General features: G+C 61.0%; 1 protein-coding gene across 1 annotated transcript in view; it reads left to right on the forward strand.

Moving 5' to 3' along the window:
- Nucleotides 1–20,221, forward strand: part of PIEZO1 (piezo-type mechanosensitive ion channel component 1) — a 50,147-nt gene that overhangs the window by 16,365 nt on the left and 13,561 nt on the right. The window contains exons 5-24 of the mRNA XM_014536787.1: nucleotides 1,537–1,555; nucleotides 4,014–4,109; nucleotides 9,728–9,850; nucleotides 10,761–10,803; nucleotides 10,918–11,056; nucleotides 14,066–14,237; nucleotides 14,388–14,601; nucleotides 14,691–14,862; nucleotides 14,975–15,088; nucleotides 15,170–15,248; nucleotides 15,883–15,983; nucleotides 16,488–16,748; nucleotides 17,352–17,463; nucleotides 17,544–17,722; nucleotides 17,800–17,948; nucleotides 18,070–18,252; nucleotides 18,651–18,763; nucleotides 18,934–19,094; nucleotides 19,226–19,402; nucleotides 20,005–20,130. Coding sequence (XP_014392273.1) covers nucleotides 1,537–1,555; nucleotides 4,014–4,109; nucleotides 9,728–9,850; nucleotides 10,761–10,803; nucleotides 10,918–11,056; nucleotides 14,066–14,237; nucleotides 14,388–14,601; nucleotides 14,691–14,862; nucleotides 14,975–15,088; nucleotides 15,170–15,248; nucleotides 15,883–15,983; nucleotides 16,488–16,748; nucleotides 17,352–17,463; nucleotides 17,544–17,722; nucleotides 17,800–17,948; nucleotides 18,070–18,252; nucleotides 18,651–18,763; nucleotides 18,934–19,094; nucleotides 19,226–19,402; nucleotides 20,005–20,130 — 2,733 coding nt within the window. The remainder of the gene's footprint in view (nucleotides 1–1,536; nucleotides 1,556–4,013; nucleotides 4,110–9,727; nucleotides 9,851–10,760; nucleotides 10,804–10,917; nucleotides 11,057–14,065; nucleotides 14,238–14,387; nucleotides 14,602–14,690; nucleotides 14,863–14,974; nucleotides 15,089–15,169; nucleotides 15,249–15,882; nucleotides 15,984–16,487; nucleotides 16,749–17,351; nucleotides 17,464–17,543; nucleotides 17,723–17,799; nucleotides 17,949–18,069; nucleotides 18,253–18,650; nucleotides 18,764–18,933; nucleotides 19,095–19,225; nucleotides 19,403–20,004; nucleotides 20,131–20,221) is intronic.

Here is a 20,221-nt window from a genome sequence, read left to right on the forward strand (position 1 = left end):
CCCAGCCTACTCTGCTGGGACTGGGAGCCAGCCGCCAGCTTCTTCAGCTCTTGTCCAGTAGGCCAGTGTCTGGGGCTGTCTGGGCGCCACCCGCCTGCCCAGTGCCGGCTTCCTGGCTAGGCTTATGGCAGAAGATGGAGTCAGGAAGACCAGCCAGGGCCGGCCCATCTCACCGCCTATTTCTGGGGGAGCTGGGCTTGGGCAGGCTGCACTCCGAGACATCCCGGGGCCTCTAGGAGGGCTGGAGGCCCAGTTTCCTCATCTGTGTGGGTGGAGACTCTCACCTCAGGCACGCATTGCCTTCCTCTGTCTAACTGTCTGATGTGCCCCTGGAGCTTTGGCAGTGTCTTCCAAGGGGCAGGTCAGCTGTGTGGTGAATGAATGAGTGAAAGAATGAATGACTCTGTGGGGGGCATTGTTACCCACTCCAGGGCAGGCCCAATGCTAGGCCCATGTGGATCCCTCCCAGGGTGGGGGCAGCAGCCCATGCACCCTGCATGGGGCTGACGTGCAGTCTGTCCAAAGTACTTCCTACACACTCCCCTCTGGCCCTGCTCCCTCAGATTCTTCGTCTCTCATTTCCCAATTTTGGCAAACAGCTTCTCAGAGATTCTTTTCTTCCTGTCCAGCCTGGGACGGGGGGAGAGGATGGGGAGGCCTGGTCGCGGCTCCACTGGCAGCAGCAGTCGGGCTCGGGCTAGCCCCTGCCCCCCGGGCTCTGGTTTCTGAAATCCTTCACTGATTTCAGGGGCTATTTGTTTATTTTGGTAAAATACACATAACATAAAACTTACAATCTTAACCATTTTCAAATGTACATTCAGTGGCATTAAGTAAGCTCTCAGGCCCTAGCCGGTTTTGCTCAGTGGATAGAGTGTCGGCCTGTGGAATGAAGGGTCCCGGGTTCGATTCCTGTCAAGGGCACATGCCCAGGTTGTGGGCTCAATCCCCATGGAGAGCATGCAGGAGGCAGCCGATCAGTGATTTTCTCTCATCATTGATGTTTCTATCTCTCTCTCCATCTCCCTTCCTCTCTGAAATCAGTTACTGTATACACACACACACACACACACACACACACACACACACACACACACACACACACACACACACATATATACACTAGAGGCCCGATGCACGAAATTCATGCAGGGGGCTCTGCCCTCGCAGCCCCGGCTTCGTCTGGAAGGTTGTCTGGAATGTCATCCAGAAGGTCGTTTGGCCGTCTGATCTAATTAGCATATTATGCTTTTATCATTATAGATACATTCTCACACACACACACATATTTAAGTATGCTCTCAGTATTGTACCACCATCACCACCATCCATCTACAGGACTTTGTCGTCAGCCTAAACTGGAACTCTGCACCGTTAAACACTAACTGCATTCCCCCTGCCCAGCCTCGGGCCCTCTTACAGAGCTCGGAGCCTGCAGATTTGTGGCGGTGAGGACCTGTCCCTCCTCCTCAGAGCTGTCCCCCTGCCTCCAGGAGCTTCCCTGGTGCCTACTTCACATCAGATCCCCTGTCATAGGCTTTTGATGCCATCCTTGGTGTGTGTATACTTGCTCAGTGTCTGGCGTCCCTGGCAGATCAGAACATGAGTGCCCGAGGGCAGGGACCTGCAGAATAGGTTCTCAGGAGAGAGTTACTCTGACAGATAGGTGGGTGGGTGGATGAAGGACTGGGTGAACGAACGGCTGGGTGGATGGATATCACCTGGCTGGAGAGGCTCTCGCCAGCAGGTACAGAGGGGTGGGGTGCCAGCTCTCGGGGACAAGCCTGGGGCTGGCACTGGGGTGGGGAAAGAGGCAGTGCTCCGGGGCCTGAAGAGTGCAGCTCTGGAAAGCACACAGGGACTTCAGAAGCCCTTTGGTCACATGCATTTCCCTTCTGCCTCTTGGGCCAGATCAGATTGATTTTTTAAAAATGAAAATTGAAAAACTTTAGATTTAGAGTTGAGCTGATCACTATAGCTAGTGTGTGTAATGGAAGGAGGAGGCATCTTAACTTTGGGGACAGCTCCCCAGGGCCTGGGAGCATGCTGCAGTGTCCAGAAAGGGAGACGGGCCACCCGGAGCTTGTGACCATAGCGCTGACCATGTGATTCTGGGTTTCCATGTTGCTGGGGTGATAGAAGGGGCTTAGTCAGGGGGTAGGTAGGAGGGAACTAAGCCCTGCAGCTCAGCCCTGCCCTTGGCCCCTCACATCTGTGATTCAGTTTAACCCTCCTGACGACGCTTTGGGCAAGTAGTTTTAACCCCATCGTACAGATGCCGGACAGGCCTGAAGAGCGCGAGCTGCCCACAGGGGCCGAGAGCTTGGGGGTGAGAGTTGGCAGGGGGTCTGAGTTCTTCAAGGAGGAGTTCCTCCTTTGTCCCTGCCTCTGTGGTGAGACCACCGAGGGAGTCCAGCTCCAGCCTGTCCCAGCAGCATGGTCCCCAAGAACCAAACCTTCCTAGCACAGGCGGGGAAGCCATCATCCCCAGCTAGTGACTGGCAGCAAATGGTGCCACCTCTGCAGCAGCACTGCCCTCGGCCTGGTTCAGATGCCCTTGTCTCTGGAAGACCCTGGGAAGGTCACAGCGATCAGGGCAGCTAGAGGCCGTGGAGCAGGCGAGGCCAGGGTCGCACCCCCAGGGGACCCCCGTGCTTGGAAGGTATGGGTGGGGTACAGAGGCCTGTTATCCTGGTCCCTTCTGTTCCTGGGGAGACGACCTGGCCCTGGCTTGTTTTTATCACATCACACCTGGCCCTGCCACCTCCCCCAGTGGGAAGGAGGAGTCAGGTCCCTCTGCTCAGCCACAGACATCTGGGCCATGGGGCTGGGCTGACAAGGAGGGCACAGATTTGTGGTGGGTACCGGCACCTGCCAAGTTCTGTGCTGTCCTCCGGGGCCTGGTGGGCAGGGCTGGGTCAGTCTCGGCCTGTTCACTATCGGTGCCACTTGAGGAGTAGAGCAGGCAGAGGGGGCTCCAGTCCTGGGGGCCTCACCAGTGGTGCCCATGTGCTGCTGGCCCCCTTGGGCAGTGTGCGGCGCCTCTCGGGCACCCCTGGAAAGACCAGGTGGGCCCACAATTCCTGTGATGAGACCTGCTTCGAGCGGGCAGCATCTCCCCATTATCTCCTGATCACCCGCAATTCCTGGGGGCAGGGAGGTCGCCCAGACACCCTGCTGCACTTTATTAAGAGTGTCAAACAGGGTGAGACTCAGGAAAGTACCCATAGGGCGGAGAGGCAGGTTGGATTAATAAGAGGAAAGGCAGGAGCGAGCTAATGACACAGAGACGGGTGGGAGCCAGACCAAGCGCTCCGTGCTGGGCAGTTCACGCATGTGACGTGCCATGTGCTGTGGAAGGCACAGCCACAGAGACTAGTCCAGCGACGGGCGAGTCCCCATGGCTTTGCACAAGTGAAGGTTCAGGGAGCTGGACCCCAAAAGCCAAGTGTGCTGTATGTTCATTAAAAGTATAAAATTTTTTAAAGGAGAAAAAGCAAACTAGGAGATCAGTCACCACGTGTGTCTGCCCACAGGAGGATGGATAGGGCTTTGTGGTGTGTGCCTGAGACACACAGACACGATGAGAACCACAGGTTTCCGCAGGGACAATCCCCAACATGTAACGGTGGCGAGCAGACTACTGGAAGGGCCGAGTGGCAGCGTGCATGCGCCGAGTGACGGAAAGTGTCCCGTGTTGTCTGGGGACACAGTGTGACAGTGGACGTGCACTAAGGAACAGGTGGCATGTTGTCTCGACACAGTGTGACAGCATATGAGTCCCAAGGGACAGGTGACATCATGATGAACAGGGTGGCCGGTATATGCAGGGCATGAGCAGCCTCACAGGAATGACAAGCATGGATAGGGGGGCAGTGTTCTGGAAGGCAGTATTCTGGGGGGTGAAGTTTGGGGGATGATGTTCAGGAGGCTTTGTCGGGGGACAAGGTGAGGGCATGGGGCTGGCCGTTCCCCTGCGTGCAGCCCTGCTAACCATGTGTCTCCCTCTGCAGCCTGCCTGCTCCGCTCCAACGCGCTCTCGCTGGTCTACCTGCTGTTCCTGCTGCTACTGCCCTGGTTCCCGGGCCCCTCCCGGCACAGCATCCGAGGTAAGGGCCAGGCAGTGGCTCCTGCCTGGAGGGGGAGGCTCGGGGCTCAGAGCTCTCTGTCCATGTACAGCCCAGGCACCCAGAGGGAGGGAGGTGTTGGGTCCTCCTCAGAAACCCTGGGCAGCAAAGAACTTCTGTGGTTTAACAGCTGTGGGTAACGCCTGAGTGGTCCCAGGTCTCCTTTTCATCATCGACCCCTGCTAACTTCAGAATCTCTTTTCTGACCGTGTGTTACAGGGGCTTGCTGAAGGTAATGGAGGATCACTGGGTGGAGTCCCCTGACCCTGAGGCTCAGGTCCAGGGCTGTGGGCTGGCCAGTCTTCCCACCACTTGTTCTCCCATCCCCTACCCTGTCCCAGCACCATCCATGCATCCCCTCACCCAGCGAGGCTCTAGCCCTAAAGTCCAGCAAGCACATTGGCTCTCCCTGCCCCCAGTCATAGGCAGGCTCCATCCGTGTTCACCCAGCACTCCAGGGCCTCGGTGCACCTCCGACCACCTCGTAGTCCGGGCATCACGGCACAGCTGGGGGGAGGCTCTAGGTCCTGAGCTCTGGAGGGCGGACGCTGTCTCAGTCTCCTGTGCCCGCCACACAGACAGATGTGGGAAAACCCATCAGGGAGCTGTGCCCACTGGAGGGCTGGGACAGTGCGGCCCACAGCAGGGACCCATCCAAGAGGGGCTGGGAGCAGACAGGCTGTCCCATCTCAGCACCCGTGTCAGAGGGGAGGGGTGAGTGCGGGCCTCCTGCTTCTTGTCCCTCGTCTCCTCTCTCCATCCTCCAGGCAGCAATGGCTGCTCAGTTGTCACTCCATCACCCTGACTCCGACCCTCCTGCCCCTCTCCCAGGGTTAGGGCCCACCCAGGGACCCATGATCAGCCTGTTTTACGGTCAGTTGCCTGGCAATCTGATTCCCCTTCACTGTGTAAGGAAACTGTCCCACAGGGCCCAGGCACTGTGCTAGGATGTCCCAAGAGGAAGCATTCTGCCTCCCAGAGGGGACAGGTCCCCCTCCCTGGCCTGTCACACTGCCTCTAACCGCCCCATCAGGCTGCCTCCTTGCTGGGGTGTTTGCAGAGGGCTCTGGTCCGTCTTAGAACACAGGGTTAGTTCAGGTGCGGGAAGGGGAGGGGCCCAGACAGGCACAGGCTGGGAGCTGCTGGGGACAAAGCCAGACCCCTCCCAGGCTGACTCAGCAGTCTGCCCCAGACTCCCAGCTCAGGCCAGCTGGCCCCCCTCCCCTCTCCTTCCCTTCTCTTCCCTCCCCTCCCCAAGGGAGAGGGTCTGCCGGGCAGAGTCTGCCACCCATGCCATTCTCTTTTCTCTGTGGAGCCAGTTCTGTTTGTTCCCAGGCCCTCAGCTCAAAGCTGCTTGTCCTGTAAATATTTCAGTAAATATTTCATGCCCTTATGTGACAGGAAACACCCTCCTCTGATCTGTAGCGGAGGGAGTGCATGTTCCCGCCAGGGCCGAGGCAGGAGCAGTCCGGATTGGGGAGGGTTAGGCGCTAGGAGACCTCCCTCCTGGCCTCTGTCAGGCCATCTATGGGCCTTAGAGGCCTTTCAGGGACAGGGAGACTGTGGGCTTTTCTGGGCGGGAAAGAGGAAGGTGGGAGGCCTGCCCATGCCTGAGCGCCTGGCCCCGGGTTCCTGAGTTGTATGGCCTGGCCTTGGCGCTGGCACCTGGATGAGGTCTGAAGCTGCCCGGCCCATAGGCGCTGATCCCTGGCCCCATCCCCACATGGGCATCGCCTGACCACGGGGAGCCAGGGTGGAGCTTCGGTGCAGGAAGGGGAGGATCCCAGAGGTGTTGCCCGTTTCCTCAGGAAGTTCCAATTCTTTCATTGGCCACTAGGGGCTGCCAAGCAGGGGCAGGGCTGGTGGGCGCGGGCCATGTGCCATGGAGGTCACCGCAGGGCGGAGGTGCAACAGAAGCTTCAGGGAGACCGAGGGTCAGCTCCCCATGACCAGATTAACATGTAGGGACTCAAGGAGCCCATTCCTGCCTTAGGACAAGACCCCTCATGCTGCCCTGCCCTGTGGGCCTCAGGGCTTTGCCCTGACTCAGGTGATGTGTGAAGGGCTGAGGACCCTTTCTGGTCCATGTCGCAGAGCAGCGCACCTGAGGATCCCTAACGTCTGTTGGATGATGGGATGAGGGGCCCCGTGTGTAATTCCCATCATCCTGCCCAGCTCTCAGAGAGCAGATGATGGCCCCCAGCCTCGTTGTTCAGACTTTGGTTTGCCCCTGCCCTGTCTCCATTCTGCCCCGCCTCTCTGGGCCCTCCTGGATGAGATGGGACCTTGGACAACTGGAAGATGCCCCTTCCCTTGGCTTCTCAAAGCACTTCCTGGAACACCCCTGTGCCACCCCGAGGGGTCCCCACGCATACCCCACCCACCTTGCTTGGCTCTTGCCCACATTGTGTGTGGGGGGGGTGGGGAGTCTCATCACAGCCCAGGAGCTTGGCCCAGGGCTGGCACCACATCTGCAAGGGACTGGGCTGCCCCAAAGAGGGCAGTGTGAGCCGGGCCTTGTGGACGGCAGTTCAGAGGGAATACGAGGGTGGAAGGCCAGGGGTCCATGAACTGCGGCTGGATGGGCAGTGGGAGTCAGGACCCTGCTGAGGACCCTCTGGAGCCTTTGCAGACTGAGCAGCCACCATCAGCCGATTTGGGGGGCTCCCTGTCTAGGTCAGACAGATGCTCCTTTACAAGCCCCTCTCTGGGAGGAGCCCTCCCCCCGGTCCTGGGCCACAGCCTCCTAGCCCCTCTTCCTGTTTCTCTGGAGTTTCCTGCCTGAGTGTAAAACCCTAAGTGGGAGCTCCAGCCCCTGCAGGATGGGCATTTTTTGTGCCCAACCACCCCCTTGCCAGGCACAAAGGTGGGGGCACCTGCCTTGCAAGGGCAGGGCCTTGTCCTTCCATGGTGCTCCCTGCCTGTGTGAACCTTGCGTGGCAAGTGAGTGACAGAAGGTTCCCAGGGGCGAGGGCAGGCAGCACCTCCCAGTGGCTGTAACAGATGAGCCTCCTCCCGACTCCCCCAGCTCCCTTCTCCTTCACCCGCTAATGGCAGCCGTTCCTGATACTCAGGGCTGAACCTCGGAGTCTACAGGGATCCGTTTTCAACATCTGTAATGGGATGGGCCCCGGCTGCACCCCTCTTCCCTCCTGAGCAGATACAGGAATCCCTCACCTGCCTGATCCCCTGCCTACCCAGAGCCAGAGCTGCCCTGTGGGTTGGCTCATCCCTGCTGCCCGCCATCCACATGTGAATTCCCAGGCCCAGGGGACTCGCCGCTCCCAGCTTAGTTGGGCTTGGGCAGGTGGGAGAGCAGCCCAGCTTTGATAGGCGGTGTGTTGAGTGCCAGATAGGGGGCCAGGCAGTTCCAAGACCCTGCAGCCAACTGAGAAATGAACTGGGAAGGGGAGGGCAAGACGGTGGGAAGTGCTGACATGTGCTGTGCCTGCCAGGCGATGCCCTGGGTGCGGGATAGGAAGGCTGTCAGGCGCGAGCCAGGTGGGCGGTCATGTCACTCTCCTGCTGACGGGCCTGAGGCCTGGTGCTTCCCTCCCTGACCTTCAGGCCTTGGCGTGCGCCAGGAGCCCATCAGTCTTGATAGCACCGCAAGGTCAGCCTCAGGTCTTCATGGCTTGGGAGCAGGGTGAGTCCATGGAATGGACGGGGTGGCCCTGGGCAGGCGCCCTCCCACCATGTCACCCATTGGGACTTCCCGGACCTGCAGGAGAAGAAGCGTGCAGGTGAGGCAGGCAGAGGGGAGGCTGAGAAGTGGCGGGGAAGCTCTGCTCCTCACCCTGTGGCTCCTGTGGGTTCCTGGTAGCGAGGAACCCTGCACAACGCCCCACTGGCAGCTCGGTCCTCCTGCAGGGAGGCCTGTGGCCTTTCCCTCCTCTTGGCCTGAGGCTGTGAGCAGAGGGGCCCAGCCAGGGCCCAGGGCCAGACTCTCCCATTCATTTTCCATTTCTCCTTCCTGCCAGTGGGCGGTTTCTTCCACCAGCTCCACCCTGCTCTCCTTGCTCACCCCTGCCTGCTGCAGGTCAGAGGCTGTAATCCAAGGGTCCGAATGTCAGGGCTGGGAGGGACCTCGAAATGAGTGAGGCAAAGAAGCTGTCTAGGACCTGCCTGGTGCCTCTCTGGGCTGCCCCATGGCGCCCCGTGCCCTCTCTGATTCCAGCTTCCCTTGGTAAAATCAGGCAAGACAGCGAGTGAATGATGACGGACTCGTCCTTCACCATGGGCGCCCACATGTCACTCCAGAAGTGCCACCTGCTGGGCCAGCCCTGGGGGAGGGGAGATGGGGAGCTCTGAGTCTGTTCAACAAATAGTGATTGTGCTGAAAGACAGTGAGCAAAAGGGACATGGGCCCTCTGCTTGCCAGCCTCTGGGCAGGAGAAAAAGAGCTGGTTTAATGGTGACTCCAACTGTCCCCCTGCAGCTGACAGAGGGGCAGCTGCTCTGCAAGTTGTTGTTAGCAAAGCAGCCCGCCAGCAGGGGTGAGGGCCTGGGGGCTCCTGCCAAAAGGTCAGGGGCTGGCACAGCTGGTGTCCTGAACCCCAGATTCAGAGCTCAGAGTGCCACAGTGAGAACCGAGTGGAGGTCTGTGGTGCTGGCCTCTGCAGAGTGGGTTGCCCAGCCCCTTCCTGCAGCCAAGGACTCCCGCCTGGGGGGCTGAGCCCTGTTTGTGTTTGCCCGGCCCGCAGGTGTGAGGAGGGGAGAGGGCACTTGTTGAGGCTGCTCCTACCTGCGCTCAGGGCTCCTGGGCCCAGCTCTGCCTTGGCTTCCCCCACACAGGGGCCATCCGGGTGCCTGTGATTTATGTCCAGCCGAGGTGGCCCAAGTAAAGTGCCCAGTAATGACCGACCGTGGGTCTGGGCTGGAGTCCGGCTCTTGGGCAGCCCTGGTCTCCTCAGGGCCTTCCCACAGGTGGGCCCCGGGATGGTGAAGTAAGGCCTGTGAGGCGCTCAGCCCTACCTGGCCCAGCAGGCACCGGCATGCGGCAGCTTCATTCCTTTATGCAGTGACTCGTTCCACACACACATTGGGGGCGTTTAGCTCCATGACACCCCAGGAGAGCGAGGCTGTCCCCGCTCTGCTTGAAGAGCCAGGTTCCCAGCCCCGCCCCCCTCCACCCATCAATCCTGGTTATGTTTTCAGTCCACACGGGGGGTGAAGTCACACTCTGTGGCCAAGGCCAAGCAGTGACACACGTGTTTGCTGGACACGTGAACAAACCACCCACCGACATGTGATGGACAAGGAAACACCCACAAGGAAAGTGTGGGGGCCTTTCCTTTCGGTGCTGGCTCCTGCCCCCAACTGTCCCACAGCCCCAGGCAGCAGGCGGGCTGCTGTGCTGTGCCCTTTTTCCCTGCTTTGTGACTGGGAGTCACGTCACCTCGTTTGTGTCCATAAATTGGGATTCATGATAGTGCCCAACCATGGGGCCCTTGTGAGTGGTCAGTGAGATGGTACAGAGCACTGCATGAGAGCAACTGCCGATGGCCCCCCGAGACCCCATGGCACAGTCGGGGTGTGTCCAGGGCTGGCTGACGGGCCCTGGCTCAGGGCTGGCCTCACCCCTCTCTCTCTGCCCACAGGTCACACTGGCCGTCTCCTCCGAGCGCTGTTGGTCCTCAGCCTCCTCTTCCTGGCAGCCCACCTTACCTTCCAGATATGCCTACACACTGTGCCTGGCCTGGACCAGTTTCTGGGGTCGAACTGTGAGTTACTGAGAGGGTGGGGAAGTGGGGCCTGGAGCAGCAGGCCTGGGGCAGAGCTAGTGGCTAACTGGAGGCTGGAGGGGAGAGAGAGCCACCGCAGCCCTGCAGGCACCTCAGGTCTCCTTGGGAGGTTGGCTGCCCTGTCTCACCCAGGCTTTGCCTAATAAGGGCCATCCAGGTGCCTGTCTGATTTATGTCCAGCCGAGACGGCCCAAGTAAAGTGCCCCAGTAATGGCCGACCGTGGGGCTGGGCTGGAGTCCGGCTCTTGGGGCAGCCCTGGTCTCCCAGGTCCTCCCCTCTGTCAGCATCTTCTTCCCCTGCTGGGGTTGGAGACTCACTGCCTGTGCCCTTTCTCCCGCGGCCGGTATCGCCAGCTGGCCCCCAGCCCTCCAGCTCCATTGGCGTCAACACCCCAGCCCTCAGGCGAGGGAGCCCTAGGCTCCCAGTCCTTCCGCCTGGCTAGGGTCTCCCTCCAGGTCCCACATGGCAGGCCGGGCGTCGCACCGACTTCCCATTCATTCTGTGATGAATGTGCCCCGCCTGCACGTTAGAAACTGGAGGGAAGTCAGGTGCCTTGCACTGGTCCTGGTGGCTCTGAGACCAGGCCTCCCCATTCCAGCCCCCAAGGAGCAGCCTGCTCTGCTGATGGGTCCGAGAGCCTGGCCCAGCCGCCCAGCCACTGGGGCCCTGCCGGGCAGAACTGAAGGGCCTTTGCTCCACCTGGCTTTCCTGGCTGGGCCTCAGTTTCCCTATCAGTAAAGACTGTTTTTGAGCATCCCTGATACCAGGAACAGGTGCCCTGGAGACCAGGCATTCCGTGCCTCTGGGGCTCCCAGGGCCTCCTGGTGACAGGAGGGGGTGTTCAGAGCCCACCCGCCTGACCCGGTTCCCCTGTGCCTTTCTCCGCAGGCAGCCACTGGGAGAACCTGTCCCGACTTGTCGGGGTCACGAGGTAAGACCCCCTCTGCCTCCATCTGGGATTTCCAGGCCCAGGGGGAGGGCCCCCATCCTCCCTGCTGGCACCCGCCCTCCTGGGCTGACCAATGGACTCTCCTGCCCTTCACAGGCTGGACCTGAAGGACATCCCCAATGCCGTGCGGCTGGTGGCCCCCGACCTGGGCATCCTGGTGGTCTCTGCTGTGTGCCTTGGCCTCTGTCGGCGTCTCACACGGGAAGCCCGGCGGAGCCAGCCCTGCCAGGAGCCGGTGAGCTGTGGCGGGCAGAATGCGCATGTGGGGGGAGGGGCATTCTAGAGCTGGGATCGGACAGTTGAGGACTACTTATCTCTTTATTTCTATTTTAACAAATGTGGAATTTTATTTGTAAGAGTGAATATGTGCTAATTATGAAAAGACGGGATACCAGAGGGGAGAGAAGATGCATGTCTCATGGAGGGGGGCTCTAGCGATGTGGCATGGTCCTGGCAGGGCCCCTCTTAGAGGACCCTGCGGGGCACCCAGACAGTGTCCGTGCCCTTAGGGACCATCCTGGAGGAGATTCTTTGGGTCCACAGGGCAGGAGGGAGTCAGCAGTGCTGGAGGAAGGTCTGCACCAACCATCAGGGAGACCTAGGGACTGACAGACAGATGGACTGATGGACACAGGGTGGATGTTTGAGAAGCCACATCCATAGCAGCATCCGTGGGCTTGTGGGCAAGGTGGGGGCTGCGTAGGCTCAGGCCGGCAAGGCCCTAAGCCAGACACTGTCCTTGGAGGGCTTTGCCCTAGGTTAGGGGGTCTTGCCTTGGGCAGGGTATGATGCTGGGGTCCCTGCCTGGGCCCTCCCTCCAGTAGGGCCTGGTCTGAGGGCTGGGCGGGATCTGTGACTGTGCAGGGGTCCCGGCATAAGAACCTCCTGGGGGCCACAGGCTCTCAACGCCCCCGCTCCCAATCCCCAGCATCCCTTTGTTCAATAGCTAAGGCTCATGGGCCATGAGGGCCTCGACCTACAGAAGAGCCCGTGGAGGGGAGCCAGCAGGTCAGGGGGAGTCAGCCTGCAGCTCACCCAGCCTATTGTCCCGCCCGCTGCTACCCCATCCGTGGGGCAAGGCCAGCACCAACGTTTTAGAGGGACCTGGAGATTGAGTGGCTTTTCCAGGCCTTTGTGGGGGGTTGAGCCAGGGCTGGGACTTCCCTCCTCCCTGCTCTTGGGGCCCCCTCCCAGCAGAGTTGGCCCTCACCTTCCCCACAGGAGCACGTGGGCACAGTGTGCGCATGGGCCAGGCTGCCTCTGGTTTCCTCATTAGTGGATCCAGGGCTTCCTGGAACAGCTTTGCCGGGAAGGGGCTGGATTATTCCAGAAATCTGTGGGTGGGCAGGAGGGGTCAGCCCCTCACTCCATGCTGCCCATCGGGGCTGGGCTCTGGTCTGCTGGGCAACCAGGAAATGTCACCTTCATCCAAGTGTCCTCCACAGCATAGAGCTGTGCCATCCTGCCAACCCAGGGGCTACGGGTGTAGGCAGACCTCAAAGCAAAGCCAGGTTTAAAGCCCAGAGCTGGGAACAGCCCACGCACACACGGTGCACACAATCTGGACGTGCACGTGTCCTGATTGTCATACCCGTGTGCATGCATGCTCTGCGGGGGGGAGATGGGCCTTGGTGGGAGATGAGGGGACGTTTCTGCCCTGCTCCCCGGGATGGCCTGTGGGAGCTGAGTCGGGGCGGGAGCCAGGCCTGGCCAGGCTGGACACCACACGGAGCCCCCAACACCTGTCTTTCTCCCAGCTGCCGCCTCTGTTTTTTCCACTCCCAGATATGCTCATTTTCACAGACCTTCTCAGAAGCTTTCCCAGGGCCTGGGCCAGGCTGTGGGCGGGTGAGCTCAGGCCTGGCTGCCCCACCTTCTAGCAGCCGTCTTTCCCTTCCAGGCTATCTGGGGCCTCCAACTTCTGCATTCTGGGGTCTGGAGGGAACCCCGGTTACAAGTTCCAACTCAGGGCCCTGCTCTGGTACCCAGGGTTCTAAATAGCCTGTAGCCTATTCTCCTGGCTTGCCCCTCCCCTCCTTTCAGGCACAACCCACACCTCCCTGGGGCCTCCTCACCCCACCCCCCAGGCTCTGTGAAGACAGGACCTGTCTGGTTCATCTCTCCTGTCTGGTCCCCACCCACATTTGATGGACAGGGAAACACTCAGGTTAGGTGACTTGCTCAAGGCTGCACATATGAGACCCCGGAGCTGGGATGTGACCGGGTCACCTGCTGCCAGAGCCTGTGCTCTCAGCCCAGATGCCTAGTGCTGCCTCAGTGGCTGGAAAAGGCACAGGCAGGGCGTGCATTTTGCAGATGAGGACCTGGGGCAGGGCCTGGGCATCGACACAGAGCCCATGCTCTTCCTGCCTCGTCCTGGCTCTCCCTGATGTCCAGGAAACAGCTCCGTTCCAGGAAGCCTGGAGCTAGGGCCACAGGAAGCAGGCCCTGTTGGATCTCTGGCCCCACCATGGGCAGGGGAGGCCTGGAAGGGTCATCCTGTGTCTTCCTGGGCAGTTGGCTTCCAGAAGAGCTGTTGGGGGCCCCAGGAGACCCTTGCACCTGGCCACACCCCTGGGGTCTATCCCTCGTTCTCTGGAGGCCCCCTGGGCAGTGGAGAGGGAGCAGGATGCAAACAGCTACGTAATTTGGGGTCTCCTCTGAGCCGCTGCTTCTTTACTTATAGGAAAGTGCTGGTTCAGCCCCTGGAACCAAGTGTAGCCGTGGAAGGTTCTCTCTAACTGGGCAGTGAAGTGCACATGTGCACATACTGGTTTCCTTTTTCCAAAAACCCTGCTTCCTGTGGCCGAGCTCGAGGCTTCCTGGAACAGCTGTTTCCTGGACATCAGGGAGAGCCAGGACGAGGCAGGAAGGCATGGGCTCCTCGCAGGCCTCCCAGGAACCAACTGAGCAGGGCCAGGGGCTTCGCAGATTCATGCAGAAATCTGTGACAACTTAGATGGGAGACAAAGAAGAGGCCCTTGAGTGGTTCTAGAATAGTCCACGGTCAGCCCGCACGGTCAGTCATCGTGTGTGCCAGGGCTTGGCAGGAGCGTGTTTTGGGGTTGGGCTGGCTGCCTCCAGGAAGGCCTGCAGGGCTGTGAACTTGGGTGAGGCAGTGGGAAGGCAGTGAGTGGGCTTTGGGCAAGAAGGGCAGCACAAGTCCACACTCAGGTTCGCAGCCCCTTGGCGCTGGTGGCTTGAGTGCCATGCCCCTGACCTCCATCCCTCTCTGTGACCGTGGCAGGAAGACGATGACAGGGAAGTGGACACCGGCTCCCCGGTGGGGCTGCAGGGAGCCCCTGTGCTGGCCCCCACGCGGAAGTCGAGGCTGGCTGCCCGGTTCCGGATCACAGCTCACTGGCTGCTAGTGGCTGCTGGGCGGACTCTGGCCCTCGTGCTGCTCGCGCTGGCAGGTACCCACTGGGCTGGGAGCGGGGATCCCAGCACCGAACGTCACACCAGGAGGGGTTTTCACACCTGCCGAGTTCCCTGCTGACCAGTGAGACAGAGGTCACCCCGCCCTGGCCAAGCATGACCCTGCATGCCTCTGTCCGGTTCTGCAGGCATTGCCCACCCCTCGGCCTTCTCCAGCGTCTATTTCCTGTTCTTCTTGGGCATCTGCACCTGGTGGGCCTGCCACTTTCCCATCAGCCACTTGGGCTTCAGCACACTCTGCGTCATGGTGGGCTGCTTTGGCGCCGGTCACCTCATCTGCCTCTACTGCTACCAGATGCCCTTCGCCCAGGACATGCTCCCACCTGCTGGCATCTGGGCCAGGTGAGGGCTCATCTGAACAGGTTCTGCTCTGCCCCCTCATCCCTGCCCTCCTCCCGGCCAGAGGTCAGTGCCATGCCTTTTCTCGGCAGGGTTTTCGGTCTTAAGGACTTCGTGGCCCACACGAACTGCTCCAGTTCCAACGCTCTGGCCCTCAACACCAGCCACGACTGGCCCGTGTACGTGAGCCCCGGGATCCTGCTGCTCCTGTACTACACTGTGACCTCACTCCTGAAGCTCCGCACACACCACCCCCCAGGCCAGGTGGGCGCCCAGGGCCAGCGCTCCCCTGTCTCACTCCTCTGGACACCCCATCCCCCGTCAGGCCATGGCTCTCGGGCAGGTGGGGGACTGAGCTCTGCTCTGGTCTCTGCAGAAAAAGGTGGCGGCTGAGGGTGTCGAGGAGCGGGAGGTGGAGCTGACTGAGGTGGACCACTGGCCCCAGGACAAGGCCAGGGGTGCAGCCACCAAGGAGGAGGGTGCTACCCAGGTAAGGAGGCTGGGCTGAGTGATGGGAGTGAGCCCACCTGCCCATGGGCTTGGCTCACTAGGTCTTGGCTTGCCTCTTCAGCACACGATGCCTGACCCTGAGGCTGACAACTGCATCGTGCACGACCTGAGTAGCCACAGCCCGGTCCAGCAGCGCCCCTGTGAGTAGACACACCGTGGCAGCCTAGGGATATCACCTTCTGTGGGCACACTGCTGCTGCCCCCTGGTGGCCACTGGGTTTTCTCGCATGTTGGCCTCTCCAGCTGTGCTTGTCTGGAGTCATGCTGCTGACCTCCGGGGGCACCTACCTCCCAGTTTCTGGAGAATTGGACTGCTCCGCCCTGGGCTGGCCCAGAGGCCCAGGGTGGCTGTCTGTCATCTGGGCAGATGGCGGCTGGGTAGGACGGGGCAATTTTCTGGGTGTTCTTTTTGCCCGAAGCCTTGATTTCCATTTTGTGACTTGCCCCTGCACAAAGCAGGAGCTGAATCACTGGCCTCAAAGCTGGCGCCTGAGGACTTGCATAGCCACCGAGCGGGAAGGGGTTCCGGCCCATCTTGTCCCCCTTTCTCTTCAGAGCCTTGGAAATGGCAGCCTGGAGAGGGCCAGGACGCCCAGTCACATGGCAGTGGGGGCAGTGCCAGATAGGAGCCTGCCTTTTCTGCCCCCGGAGGCTCCTCCCGCTGGGCTGCTGCTCCCGCACCCCAGCCACATTACAGGGCAAAGCCAAGTGTGGGTGAGGGGGCTGGCCTGTTGGTGTCAGAGCTTCCCAGGTAACCCTGGCACCACCCTCTAGTGCACCCCAGGCTGGCTGAGCCAAGAGAGACATCTCCACTGCACGGCCTGGGCCACCTCATCATGGACCAGAGCTACGTGTGTGCCCTCATCGCCATGATGGTAAGGAGCAGCCAGCCTGGTGGGCCCTTCCCGGGGTTCCTTCACACGTATGCGAGGTGGATGGTGGCCCATGTTTCACAGCCTGATGCGTCCTCACCAGAAATGAAGGCAGCTGTGTCCTGCTGGCCAAGAGTCACCCTGGCTAGCCCACAGCTGCGTATGTGAGCGTGTGTGTGTGTGTGTGTGAGAGAGCATGTGTTTGTATGAGTGGGCATGTGTGAACATGTGTTCATGTGTATATGTGTGAGCATGTGTGTATATGAATTGTGAGTGTGTGTGTATGAGGGTATTTGTGCGTGTATGTGCATGTATATGAATGTGTGTGTGATCATGTGTGGTGTGGGGGTGTCGTGTGTCCTGTGCCACTGTGCTCCAGGCCGATGGGCATGTTTGCCTTTCTGTCTGAGCACCTCCCTGGGGCCCTGCCCCTCGGTATCCTGGGGGAGCAGGTCGGGACGGGGCCAGGTGGACTGTGCAGCCATGCCCACCGGCCCCTGCCACCAGGTGTGGAGCATCACCTACCACAGCTGGTTGACCTTCGTGCTGCTGCTCTGGGCCTGCCTCATCTGGACTGTGCGCAGCCGCCACCAGATGGCCATGCTCTGCTCGCCCTTCATCCTGCTCTACGGGCTGGCGCTGTGCAGCCTGCGCTACGTGTGGGCCATGGACCTGCACTCGGAGCTGCCCACCACCCTGGGTCCCGTCAGCCTGCGCCAGCTGGGGCTGGAGCACACGCGCTACCCCTGCCTGGACCTCGGTGCCATGGTGAGTGCCCTCACTCCAGGGCACCTGTGAGCATGTGCTGGTGCCTTGGGTGTCTGCGTGAGGACCCAAGACAGTGCCATTCTGTTTGTGGGCCAGCTCCCAGTGGAGTGGGAGCTCAGGAGGGCAGGCCCTTGTTGAATGGTCACCACGGGGTCCCTGTTGGCCAGTCCAGAGTAGTTGCTGGAGTGCATGAGTGATGACCTTGTGTTTTAGGGGGCACTGTCCGGTCTCCCTAGCATAGGTTCTGTTAGTGTCACGTGCTGCCCCTGGGCCTCAGTGGGTCATATCTCACTATGTGAGATGTTTGAGCCTGTGTGCAAGTATGTGTATGCAGGTGTGCATGCAAACATATGAACTTCTACACACATATGTGTGAACATATGCAGACATATGAGTCTAGTGTGCAAATGTGTTCACTTGTGCATGAACTTGTATGCAGGTGTGTAAGCAACAGGATGAGCTTGTTCCTACAGGAACAAGGGGCCGGGCTGGCCGCCTCCCTGCTGGGGTCTCCCCTGCCCACATCTTTTTGGGCTGGGCCCTGGCTTTGGGAGGGGTGCCAGGCTGCCCACTCCTCAGTGACACTGCCCCTCCCCATCGCAGTTGCTGTATACCCTGACCTTCTGGCTCCTGCTGCGCCAATTTGTCAAGGAAAAGCTGCTGAGGAGGAAGAAGACACCCTCCGCGCTGATGGAGGTCACTGTGGCGGACACAGGTGAGTGGGCGGGGCAGTTGGGCCAGCCCCCTCCCGCCTGATCCTGAAGTCACACCCGGGTCCCCTGGCTTGGCCCCCAGAGCCCACGCGGACTCGGACGCTGCTCCGGAGCCTGGGGGAGCTGGTCACTGGCATCTATGTCAAGTACTGGATCTACGTGTGCGCCGGCATGTTCATCGTGGTCAGCTTCGCAGGCCGTCTCGTCGTCTACAAGATCGTCTACATGTTCCTCTTCCTGCTCTGCCTCACCCTCTTCCAGGTACCTGGGGGCGGGCAGGTGGGACCCTCAAGCAGACCGGCCTCACTGCAGGGCGCCTCACACACCTCGTCCTGCAGGTCTACTACAGCCTGTGGAGGAAGCTGCTCAAGGTGTTCTGGTGGCTGGTGGTGGCCTACACCATGCTGGTGCTCATCGCTGTCTACACCTTCCAGTTCCAGGACTTCCCCATGTACTGGCGCAACCTGACAGGCTTCACTGACGAGCAGTGAGTCACCGGCGGGTGGGCAGGCGGGCGAGGGCGGGCATGGGCTCCTCGTCTCCTCAGGCCCCAGGCTCTGCGTCAGGGACTGCAGGGCCGGGCGGTGCTGACGGTGCTCCCTGCACAGGCTGGGGGACCTGGGCCTGGAGCAGTTCAGCGTGTCCGAGCTCTTCTCCAGCATCCTCATCCCTGGCTTCTTCCTGCTCGCCTGCATCCTGCAGCTGCACTACTTCCACCAGCCCTTCATGCAGCTCACCGACCTGGAGCACATCCCCCTGCCCGGCGCCTGCCGCCCCCGCTGGGCTCACAGGTGCGCCCGCCCCTGCCTCCGAGGAGTGCGGGCTCTGGTCTTGGCTGGTGGGGGGTCGGCAGTGGGGGCACAGGGGCTTGCAGAGTGTCTCCACCTTGAACCGGCACAGAGAAGGGCCTCGTCTGGGAGGGGAAGGCGGCTGGTGGGATTCGGGTGGGGGACCCAGAGCCGTGGGAAGGCCTTGGCCATCGTCTTCAAATGCCGAGGGGCCTCAGGTAGGGGATGTTTTCTCTGACCCAGCGGGGTCTCCACGGTAGAAAGTCAGCTGGGCCTCATGCTCTGACCTAGCGGTTGCAGCACAAATAGCACAGGTCACCCAGCAGAGGCAGGAGGGGGCACTGTTAGCCCAGGAGGGCAGGAGCACTGGGAGGAAGTGACACTTTCGGGCCCTGTCCTAGGCAGGACGCAGTGAGCGGGACCCCATTGTTGCAGCAGGACGAGGAGGAGGAAGCCCCCAGGGACCAGGGGTTGGGCACTGCTGGCTCCAACCAGGCCACGCAGGTCCCGGAAGGTAAGTCAGAAGGGAGTACAACCCCCGAGAGATGAGTGTAGGGTGCCAAGGAGCTGAGTCACCGGGTGGGTCCCCTATGAGCCCCAGGGGAGTCTTGTCTACCCCGGACAGAACAGCCCCAGGTCCAGGGTGCCTGTTCCCTTCTCACCACCTGCCCCCCCGCCCCACAGTCGCAGCCAACAAATGGGGCCTGGTGGCCGAGCGGCTGCTGGACTTGTCCGCCAGCTTCTCGAACGTCCTCACCCGCGTGCAGCTGTTTGTGCGACGCCTGCTGGAACTGCACATCTTTAAGCTGGTGGCCCTGTACACCGTCTGGGTGGCCCTAAAGGAGGTGAGAGGACACACACCTCCCTTGTCTGCAGTGGGCCCCTCAGGGCACCTCGTGGGCCTCCCCGGATCCCGGGGCCGCAGGAGGGAGTGCCCGCCCGCCTGGCTCAGCCCGCCTGCCTGGCTGTCGCACAGGTGTCAGTGATGAACCTCCTGCTGGTGGTGCTCTGGGCCTTCGCCCTGCCCTACCCCCGCTTCCGGCCCATGGCCTCCTGTCTGTCCACCGTGTGGACCTGCATCATCATCGTGTGCAAGATGCTCTACCAGCTCAAGGTCGTCAGCCCCCACAAGTACTCCAGCAACTGCACTGAGGTGCGCCCACGGCACTGTGTCCCCGAGCCTTGCGAGCCTCCCGCAGGCGGGGCTGCAGGGACGGCTCCTTTAGTGCAGGTGTGAGGGACAGATGCAGAGGGCCGTCCTCAGGGCCAGGGGCTGCCTAGAGGAGGTGTCCTTCGACCTGGTCTATGGGGGACCCACTGTCCTTCGACCTGGTCTATGGGGGACCCACTCCCCATGCCAGGGTGTCTGGGCTAGAGAAGCGTCCTGACTCAGCTAACTCCCTGCTGAAATACAGGTCACGGGTGAGGTGGTGCCGGGGCCAGATGTCTCCTCAAGCGAAGGGGAGCCCCAGCCAGACCGGGGAGGGGGAGGCCACTCAGGGGAGCCCCTGCCCAGAGCTTCTCTTTACTTCCCCCGCGACCCCTGCTGAAGCCTCCCCATCCCTAGTCACCCTGTCCCCTTCTCCATTAAGGTGGTCTCGAAGCTGACAGCACCCCCGTATCCCTGCTGGTGGCAGCTGTGGCCTGGCCCAGACCTGTTCTGGAGCTGTTGTTGGGACAGGGACTCAAGGCAGGGCTGGGTCAGCGTCCAGTGACCAGCGGGGGGCAGGTGCTGACACTGCCCCCGTCTCCCAGCCCCTCCCCAATAGCACCAACCTGCAGAAGATGGAGATCAACCAGTCCTTGCTGTACCGGGGGCCCGTCGATCCGGCCAACTGGTTTGGGGTGCGGAAGGGCTTCCCAAACCTGGGCTACATCCAGGTGAGAGCAGGGCCAAGGCGGCGGGCGGGGTGGGACCGAGGGGACTGGGGCATTCGGGGGTTGGAGGCAGGACTGGAGGGCCTCACTGTCC

Source organism: Myotis brandtii, unplaced genomic scaffold (genome assembly GCF_000412655.1).
Source record: "Myotis brandtii unplaced genomic scaffold, ASM41265v1 scaffold165, whole genome shotgun sequence".
Taxonomy (NCBI): Eukaryota; Metazoa; Chordata; class Mammalia; order Chiroptera; family Vespertilionidae; genus Myotis; species Myotis brandtii.